The sequence below is a fragment of the Mustela nigripes genome, chromosome 14 (assembly GCF_022355385.1).
Source record: "Mustela nigripes isolate SB6536 chromosome 14, MUSNIG.SB6536, whole genome shotgun sequence".
NCBI lineage: Eukaryota > Metazoa > Chordata > Mammalia > Carnivora > Mustelidae > Mustela > Mustela nigripes.
In genome coordinates this window covers 19,039,546-19,049,626 of record NC_081570.1, presented here as the reverse complement: position 1 = coordinate 19,049,626, position 10,081 = coordinate 19,039,546, and the positions used below count along the sequence as shown (strand labels likewise).

Below are 10,081 nucleotides of genomic sequence, written 5' to 3'. Positions count from 1 at the left end.
CAGTCAAGCGTCTGTCTTTGCATGATCCCAGGGTCCTGGGATCCAATTCTGCATCAGGCTCCTTACTCAGTGGAGAACCTGCTTCTCCCTCTGCCTGCTGCTCCCCTGTTTGTGCTCTCCCTCTCTCTCTGGCAAATAAATGCAATCTTAAAACAAAACAAGACACAGATTTATGATTGGGGTGCTTGGCTGGCTCAGTCAGTACAATGTGTAACTTTTCATCTCAGGGTTGTGAGTTCGAGCCCATGTCCGTTGGGTGTAGAGATTACTTAAAAAAAATAAAAATCCTAGGGGTGCCTGGGTGGCTCAGGTCATGGTCTCAGGGTCCTGGAATCGAGCCCCGTGTCGGGCTCTCTGCTCAGTGGGGAGCCTGCTTCCTCCTCTCTTTCTGCCTGCCTCTCTGCCTACTTGTGATCTCTGTCAAATAAATAAATAAATAAAATCTTTAAAAAAAATAAAATCTTTAAAAAAACACACCACAAATTTATGATACAGTATTATGTTTATTAGCATTAAATAAGACTATTAAATTTTCCTTTTGTAACAATATCAGCATGTTGTTCACCTAGAAGAACGTTCAGCTGTGGGGGAGTCTTTGATTCACCTTTTTGCACGTATTTATCAGTTAACAACTAAGCAGAGGGAATGCAGGAGATAATGGGGAAGCCTAGGTCACCAGCGTGAGAACGGGTAGATGAGATGCACCATTTGGTCACGGATCCTCTGCTAGGCCACAGCTGCCCAATCAATGGTGGCTACATAGCAGGAGTGTCTGAAAGAGTGTGATTTAGCAGTGGGCTAATAACTATCACGATTTTGAAATAGTCATGAGCATATATAATGTGGAGACCGTTGAACAACTGTATATTTTGATATGAAAATATCTGTGATTTCAATAGGTGACAAAGACACAAAGATTGATAAGTCAATCCATATAGAAGGGAATGGTAAATTTGGGTTATAAGTTAGTGAAAAATGTAACATTTTTTCCCATCCAAATTTATGGGGCCCCTGAATTCTGAATCCCAGTTAAGACCCCTTCTCTTTGAACAAGTCTGAAACATACTGTTTAGACTGTCACCATCCTCACCACCACCATCACCATCATCACGCCATGCCAGGAGACTCCCCGGACTTCGTAATCAGACAGAATCAGTTCCATCTGCTCTGTGACTGAGACTAACCTCAATACCTCTCTGAACCTGTTTTTTCCCATCTAAAACAGGGACATCTACACCTTAGCACAGTGAAGATTTGCTCAAAGTACTTTGAAATCTGTCACATAGGATACACAGGAGTTATTATTGCTTTGATTTTGTGGAGAGGGGCTTGGCCCTCTGGCTGTGTCACTCTGGAATCCCTACCAGTGCCCCAATGCTTTCAAGGCCTGTCATGATCTTGCCCTAAAACCCAAATTCTGCACTTGGCCTATGGATGGCTCTTATAGTGTGTTTCAGTTGTCATCACTGAATAATTTCACATACAAATCCAGGTCTCTGGACCTTGGCCAGCTCTGCTGACCCCTTCCCATTTTCACATGGGGCATCGAACATGAATGCAGACTACTGGCTGTATCTTTCAAGGTCCCCGCAGGTCCCTGCAGGCCTTGCTCCCTCACTGGTGACCCAGGAGGCTCCAAATGTGCAACACAGCCCTCACCTCTGGCTTCCTCCTTTGACTGACGCCTCCTTACACCCTGCGCAGCATGTGTCCCTCCATCACTGCTCCACGCTGCACCCCCCTTTCACATTTTTGCCTCTTCCTTCAACAGCCTTCCTGTGGCACTCTGCGGAATCCCAATAAACACAGACCCTGTCTCCACCATCCTGATTTCGTCAAACACCTTCCCTGAGCCAGCCGGCCCCTGCCCTCCCCGAACACGAAATCCTGCAGGGGAGAAACAGACAGGAACTCACCGCTCATACTCAACTGCTCCCCTGAAAGGCCTGGGGGCCTCACACCCACAACCTTGCCTTTATTTTGTGTACCTGGTAGGGCTCGGCAGGTAAGGGTAGAGTAAATGGTAGTAGTTTTACGAGTTTATAAGAGTTACTTCTATACATTTGCTGTAAAACATTCAAAGGTTAACAGTAGGGCATTCTCTCTCTCTCTTCCATTCCCAAACGGGGACTACTGAAAGTTTCCATTCTCTACATAGGCAGATACGCCACATGCTATGTTTTTCATTTTAGGAGATAGTCAACACCAAATAAAATAATATACATTCACTGCTTAGAATACTGCCTGACACGGTTGGCCACTGGTTTTTAGCATGCCGTGGACAACTTTCTTAATCAGTATATACTGATCTCCTTTTATTGTTCTCAAGCCAAGAATAGGAAAGTCCCTATAGGAACTTCATCTTGGAGAAAGAAGTGGTATGTGCCTCTCCCCAAGGTAGGGGCCGTTGATCCAACAGAAACCAAGTGAAAAGGCCTACCGCTGTTTGGGAGGATAGGAAGTTAATAAGGCACTCTGCTCCTCCTTTGCTGAGGACTGACTGGTGATATCCAACCATCTGAGGGGTAGGGAAAGAGCCGGAACCAGGGCTGGGGAGACCCTCCCAATACCTGATCCAGGTCTAAGACTCCTGAGCGCTGCCAGGCAAGGCCTCTCCTGACTACCCAGCCTGGCCTCCCTGGCGAGTGGGGGAGGTGCTGCTCAGGCCTGATGCTGATCTCTCTTGACAGCTGTTCCTGAGGCTGGCAGGATGGGCAGGAGGGGGAAGGGACCAGATTTAAAGGTTTAGCTGCCCCGCCCCCTGCCAGACTTGGGAGAGCAAACACTGGTGAGCATCCTCTCAGGCATGGCTCTCATGCATATGGGAGGTCAGAAACCTCTATGCCCTGATTTCTGCTCCTGGGTATCACCAACACCACTACCCCTCATTCCTGCTTCCACCTCACAGGCCGCCAGGGAGACCAGTGGCATCCACCATGAAATTCCGACGCCTGACCCCCGGCTACTTCCGGGTATTACAGGTAAGTACCTCTCACTGATGGCTTCGGCCACCGACCCCCCGCTTTTCCATTACCATAGCTGGGCTGACACCCCCAGCAGCCAGGCTGTCACGTTTGCTGCCGCCTGAGCAGCCAGGGCCCAGATGGGCAGTGAAGCGAGAGGGATTGGGATGGAATCTCCCTGGGGCAACAATGGCACACGTATCTCCTTCACCCAGCCGTCCCTTCTCAGCTCCTTCCCACCCTCTACCTTCCCGGAAGTCTCAACTGACCCACCCCTCAGATGGAGCCTCTGTGTATCTCCAGATGCAGATAGCTGGGGAGCTGAAAGCAGAGCCCCGAAGTCCGCTGGCTGGGGTTGTGGCTACGCTGCTGGCTGTCCTGGGACTGGGTGGCTCCTGCTATGCTGTCTGGAAGATGGTGGGGCAGCAGCGGCGGCCACAGGCCTGAGGATAAAGTAGGCGGCCTCTTACCTGGGTCCTGGGGGACGTGACTCAGTGGGGGCTGTAATCTCGGGAGCCCATTTCTTTTCTGAGGGCCAGTCCCTGCTCTCATGAGAGCAGGACAGTATAAACCTGATCCTTCCTCTCCCCTTCACTGACCTGGGTTCCACTTTGGGTCTCCAGCTAAGATGCAGGATCCCCGAGGGAAGGCAAGGCTGTAGGTTCCAAAGCTGGACCAAGTAGGGAATAGACAACCTAGGCCCTGTAAACAAAAGTAGCAGAAACACCCGCCCCCACCCCCACCCAGGGCAGGAGCTGGGGGGAGTGGCTTGGAGGTTAGGGTCAGAGGCAAATCTTCTCTAACCAGTTCCTTTATTGAGGGTGAGGCCATCCACTCCCCAAGCCCAGGGCCAAAAGAGGTTGGCACAGTCTCTCCCAGCATAGCCCTTGCCTTGCTGTCCACGGGCAGCTCCCCTGATTTGCACCCTCAGGTCATGTCAGGGAGTTGTGTCCATCTCAGGGACCTCAGTGGATACTTCCGTGGGCACTGCCAGTCGCTGGGGGGTCATATAAGAGCCCATTCCCGCTGCCCTTTCGGCCTCTTCCTGACTGTAGGGCTCCACGCTCAGCTGCTTTAGCCTGGGAGAAAGAAGAATGAGAGTTGGGAGCTGACCAGACGCAAGACCTGTCTGCCCAGACGTTCATCAGTCCTCTCCTTACTCCTTCATACCTTTTCTTGTGGTCTTTGGATCGGAAGTGGGTCTTCAGGGTGGCGGAATCGATGAAGTATCTCCTGTAGGGATGGGAGGTGGGTAAAAAGAGTGAGGTGATGCCTCTCAGATATGCCTATCTCCCTGAACCTAGCTATTCCTGACACTTGGCAGCGAACCTGAAGGGATGGGAAACCAGGAGACCCACGGGTCGCACGAGAAAGACCCTGCACGTCCCAGGGCCCGGACCTCACGCCCCTGTCTGTCCCGCCCCGCCTATGCTTCTCCTCCCCAGGCCAGGCCCGGGCGGGGCGGGACTCACGCGCAGGCCAGACAGCGATGCAGGCCGCCCCCTGGCAGGTCGGGGTCAGGCTCAGGGCCCGGGTCTGGCCGAGACCGTGCGGGAACCTGGGGCCGCAGCTCGCGGTGAATCTCATCCAGGTCCGGCCGCCGCCGCTTCGCCTTCATCTGGCGGGCCAGGGAATGGGCTCGGTGCGCACCCGTCCGGCGGGAGCGACCCATGGCCGGTGACAGAGGGGCCAGGACGCCCAGAGCCGGGTCGGGCGCACACGTGTGGGAGCTTCCGGATTGTGGGATGACGTTACGTGACGCCTGGAGGCAGCCCGGTCCTCCAGACCGCCTCAGATGACGTCACTTGCGCAGTTGGAGTCTTGAGCGCCCCCACGCGGCCATCAACGTCAGTGACGGAGCGCGGGGCGGGGCCCAGAAGCGGCTTCATCGGACCTGAGAGAGGCTATTGCTGGGGAGCTGCTGGGTGGTGCGTGCCCCCGGGGGATTCCGGTCCCTGCCCTCCCGTCCTGCCTGGCCCAGCGTATCTCTGCGTCATCCCCGGGCACTGTCACCCCTAGCTTCTTCCCAGATCTTAGACTCTGAGGTCAGTCGAGAGAGGGAAAATGCTTCGCGCATCTCTGGAAGGCGCTGGAAAATGTCCGTGATGTGAATAAATGAATTAATGAGTAAGAGTGAGTACGTTTGCGATCCTGGCCCCCACAAAGATTCCTGAGATACTTCCAGTTCCTGACAAAGCCCTCACCACTTCTCACCGTTCCCCACTTATTCCCTTGGGTCTCCATCCTTCATCCACCCCAGTCAGATCCCTGAGCAAGGAGTGTTCCTCCTCGGGGAGGACAGTGCACAGGCATGTCCTCAGACTGAATGGGGGTCAGCTCCTCTCACGGGAAGAGGAAGTGCGCACAGAAGGACCTCTCATCTTTGCCCCCTTTCTCTGAGCCCTGGATTCCCAGGCATGGGCTGGCAGCAAAGGCAAATACAGCCGAGGTGTTGTGTGCTCAGAATGGGGAGAGGGCCAGAGGGCCTTTCCCCATTCATCGGAGCCTGGTGCCTTTCTGGCTGACCAGAGGAGCTCAGCAATAATTCAGGGACTCCAGCTCTTTGGAACCTGTTGCCAGGAAACAGGTAGACGTGCACTTGCATCCCTGAGGAAGGGAATCAGTTTCCAGCCCAGACAAAGCAATGAAATGTAAGCCCAGGATGCCAACTGGGGACCTTAGAACCTCCTCAATCCAGTTCACAGCTGAGTAGGGATCTAGGGCAGGCCCTGTTTAGGGCACATCTGGTGTGACTACAGACACAGGAGCACCAGAGTGGGTCTTGGGCCCAAAGACTTTACAAATGGACTTTGTGAATGAAAATAGATTTTTCCTAGAGCCATTCCGAGAGATCAAATTCAAACTCAAGTACCCCTAGGGCCAGGAAGGAGGCCTCCATGGAGATGTCTTCATTATTCTTGGCCAATATGGGTCAAGACCAGGGACTGAAGCCACAGAAGCCAGCTCTGTCCCATCCCCACCCCAGACTCCTCTGGATCAGATTCACCTGCTGGACACTGTGCCAGATGGGGAGACTGGTGCATCTTTAATGAAGTCACCTGATCCCTGGGACAGGCTCCTGGCCTCACCAAGTTCCTGGAGCCAGACCCACTGGGTGATCACTGAGTCACTGCCTGCCTGAACTAGGGTGCCAGGTGTGTTTCCCCTGCAGCCATGAACCAGGCCTTCTGGAAAACCTACAAGTCCAAAGTGTTACAGACCCTAAGTGGAGAACCTGAGGAGGACCTGGCAGAGGAGGTGGGTACGATCTATGCTTGCTGAGTGGGTCCTGGAAGAGGGGCAGCAGGTGTGAAAGTTACAAGGAAGGGCAAGGGACAGGCTCTGGGGGAAGGGCACATTTGTGCAAAAGCCAGCAGCACATTCAGGGATGACAAATGGCATGGTGCAGAAAGCCAGGGTATTGAAGAAAACAGGGAGAAGATTTGGGGACCACCGGAAGAATAGTCATTGTCACCAAAGATCTCAAGGGTTACCGCATGGAAGAGATCCTTCCAGCACCAGTGGGCAGTAGCCACCGGGGGTACGTGGGGCTTGACACGACTTTCTAGTGGGCAGGGCTCAGTGGAATGCAGATGGCTTGCCTTGAGAGGAAGAGGGTCCTATGGGACTGGAAGTAGGAAAAGCGGCACTTAACGTGGAGTCACCATTGCAGCATCAGGTCAGAGCCTGAACTTGGACCATCTTTGTCCTGACATTAAAGATCAAAAAGGCTCTGAAACTGGGAACCGTCTTCCATCCAGATGCTGTGATATACGGTAGTTGTGCAAACAGGTGTTGCAAGGGCAGGAACTATTTCTGTAAGGGTGTGTGTGTGTGTGTGTGTGTGTCAATGTGAAGAAGCATCTGTCTAGACAGGTGGGTGTCCCAGGCTGGGCTTGTGTAGAAGTAGCTGTGGGTTTGGTATAAGGACTGGGGTACGTGCAGAATGTCCATGAAATTGTACGGGTGGGCGTGAACTAGAGATAGGGATTTTCGGGTGTGTGGATTTGGGGCATGTCTCTTCCGGAGACCCTCTGTGCAGGCACTGGCAGGTGTTATATTTATCCTCTGTGTTCGTCTTGGCCTTGACATCTGTGGAGGGGTGGAGAGGTGGAGGGAGTTGTGGGTGGGCCTCCGGGCAGCCGTCTGCATTGGTGTAAGTGTACAGGTGTGAATGGGGTAACCAAGGACATGTTCTTGTAGAGGTGCCTCCCAGGACGTACATGTAGCACAAGGGAAGAGGTATAGCTGTGTGGGGTTGCTCACATACAGGTGTGTCTGCATTGGCATGCATGCCCTTATCCACACATTTCTGGGTGCGTGTGGATGTGTCTGTGGGTGAGCAGGTGTGTGCTCAAGGTGGTCTGCAGGGGTCTACTATCCAGGTAAGGTATGGGACTCGTGGCTTTATGTAGAGGGCCACCTGTCTGGATTTACGGGCTGTGTGAGTGGATGAGATGGGTGTTTAGGTGGGAGGGTTTGGGGTACTGGAGTGTGCATACCAGGCTAGCAGTCGGGGAGGGAGGTCTCATTCCTCTGGGGCCTCTCTCATCCTGGGAGGGGGTCTTGTGTCCCAGAGAGGGAACCCAGCGTTAGCGGAATCTGAGCCGGCAGAACCCGCAGAAGAGGCTTTCCATTCCATGTCACAGTTGGCCCGCCGGGTGAGTTTTCCCTTCTTCACCCCAGCCCCGGGGCGCCTGGCAGACGCTGCTGTGACCCCCTCCCTGACTCCCAGCCCGTTCCTCCCAGGTTCAGGGGATTGGGGTGAAAGGTTGGCTGACAATGTCGTCTCTGTTTAACAAAGAAGATGAAGACAAGCTACTGCCACCGGAGCCCTGTGCGGACCAGTACGTGCGTGTTGGTGGGGGCTGGGCTGGGCCTGACGTCCCAATGTCCTTTCCTTCTGATCTATTTGTCTATCTTTCTGACCAGGGAGCCAGGGGGAGAGCCAGCTCCTGGCCATTTATGTTTCTCTCATCAGGAAAGAGGCCAAGTCGACATATCTGGAGTTTAGGTTAGATCTCAGGAGAACTTTAAGGGCTGTTGGAATTGAGGTGCTAGAAAGGTACTTTATACTCTCTCTCCTCCCCATCTGCATGGTTGGGGGGTGGTCCTCTCCCTACAGCTGAGGAACAGAAGAGAGAACATTTAGGTGTTCAGAACAGAGGATGGTCCAGACCAGTGGTTCCCAGTGCTGGTCTAAACCCTCCTCCTCCTAGGAAGTTTGTGCCAGACCCTCAAAGCTTCAAAGCTTCTGATTCGGCAGGTGTGGGCTGAGGCCTGGGATCTGAATTTGCAGCTTGCTTGGGAGGACCTGAGAGGCACTAGTTTAGTTAGGAACCACTGATTTAGAAGGGCTTTGATGCTGGGGGTAGGGGTAGGACCCAGGGAAGCTCCTTTCTCCTAGCTCCATTCTGGCACACACTCCCGCTCTGCCCTTTCCTCCAGCCCAGTGACACCCTCTTTCTTTGACACTCCCTTATTCCTTTCTCCCCTGGGGGTCCCCCTGACCCACCCATCTCTCCCTCCCCAGGGGTCCCTTTCTTCCTCCTGGCGCTCATCCCCTGTCCTTCCCAGAGCTCCAAGGACTCCTCCTCAGATCTGAGGCTCCCACCTCAAGACTCGGCATCTCTCCTTGACTGCTCCTCCCCCACACGCCTTTCCACCCCTCCAGTCCTCCTCCCCACTAAGCCATCATCTAGGCCTTTCTCATTTCCTTGGGTCGCTCCACCTGTCCTTCTCTCCAGTGTGTCCTCATTTTCCCAGTCCCCATTTCCCTCCATCGCTCTCGCCCCCGCCCCGCCTCTTTCCCCAGGGCTGCAACCCTGGTTTCCCGGACCTCTTCTCCCCGAGCCTGACTCCGCCCCAACCATCGCTGGGTCCCGCCCCTCGTCCCGGATCCTCCCACAGCTTTCCAGACTTCACGGCTCAGGCTTTCTTCCCTCCTCTGGCTGTACTTCCTTAAACGCCTGACCCCGACTCTTTCCCAGGAATCGTGGTCTCAGTGCCCTCTTCCCAGACCCCTCACCTGATCCCCTGACACTGTCCCGTCCCAGCCGCCTTTCCCTGGGCCTCTGAGCCCTCCGCTGACCTCCAGTCTCCCGCCCCACCCCCGTCACCTGACCTCCCTCTGGCTCCTCCTGTCCCACTACTGGCGCCTGCGCCTTGTCTCCCCTCTTCGTTCTCTCCTTGGGCCTCTCGGCCGATGACACCCGTCCTAATCCCGCAGCCCGCTGGCGGCGCGGTCCCCCTCTCAGGCAGTGACTGCGACGGAGGCGGAGCCGCGTGGGCCGGGATTCTGGGACGCGTTCGCCAGCAGGTGGCAGCAGCAGCAGGCGGCAGCGGCGTCCATACTGCGCGGCGCGGAACCCAACCCGGAGCCAGACCCCGAAGCCCGGGACGAAGCCGCAGAGGAGGCCACTGAGCGCCCCGAGCCGGGGGAGGCCGACAACGTAGCCGGCTTCAAGTGGGGCTTTCTCACCCACAAACTGGCCGAGATGAGGGTGAAGGCTGCGCCCAAGGGCGACTAGTCGGCCGGCCCAGCTGGACACCCCCTTTCTTCCCCCACTCCCATAAAAACCCTGACCCGACACCCCTTGTGACCGCGTGCCTTTGTCCGGACGGCGGGGATGACTGCTTTTGGGTGGGCAACCTCAAGGCAGATCCAGCTCAAAGCGCCCTCACTCCCTTCCCCCACAAATGTACAGGGAGAAAATGACGAGACAGCCCTGGCGTCGGATTTAGGATACAACTTTCCAGGAAACTGGGGAACCCCAGAGAACAGGCCCCCATCACCTTGTTCAGCCTCTTTAATTCAACAAACGTTGCCTGTGGCCCTCCTGAGCGCAACGTCCCTGCACTGGGGGAAGGTCAGTGACTCACTGACCAGCGGGTTCCACGAAAGGTGACAAGTTGAGACACAAAAATAAGGCTGTACTTGGAAGCTCAGAGATGAGGCCAACTGAGGAATTCAGGAATTTCGGAGGGAGAATGAATATATGTAATCTTAGAAGGATGAGTGGAAAGGGGAAGGTAGCCTAGGCAAAGGAAGGAGGACCCTAAGCAAAGACTTGGAGATGTGGACTTGGAGGCAGTCGAATGACCTTGTGTGTCTTTGA

The 10,081-nt window shown here is 54.7% G+C and overlaps 2 protein-coding genes across 2 annotated transcripts; one reads left to right on the top strand and one right to left on the bottom strand.

Annotated features, from left to right (window-relative positions):
* Positions 1-3,898: 3,898 nt before the first annotated feature.
* On the bottom strand, positions 3,899-4,745 carry ZNF593 (zinc finger protein 593). The gene is made up of 3 exons (XM_059376741.1): positions 4,436-4,745; positions 4,134-4,196; positions 3,899-4,042 (listed from the first exon to the last, which is right to left on the bottom strand). Exons 1-3 carry the CDS (start codon positions 4,633-4,635, stop codon positions 3,901-3,903), a joined length of 405 nt encoding a protein of 134 aa, XP_059232724.1. The 5' UTR covers positions 4,636-4,745; the 3' UTR covers positions 3,899-3,900.
* A 1,392-nt stretch (positions 4,746-6,137) lies between these two features.
* On the top strand, positions 6,138-9,521 carry C14H1orf232 (chromosome 14 C1orf232 homolog). The gene is made up of 4 exons (XM_059376740.1): positions 6,138-6,221; positions 7,541-7,624; positions 7,713-7,810; positions 9,193-9,521. The coding sequence occupies exons 1-4, from the start codon at positions 6,138-6,140 to the stop codon at positions 9,491-9,493; spliced, it is 567 nt and encodes a 188-aa protein (XP_059232723.1). The 3' UTR covers positions 9,494-9,521.
* Positions 9,522-10,081: the final 560 nt, after the last annotated feature.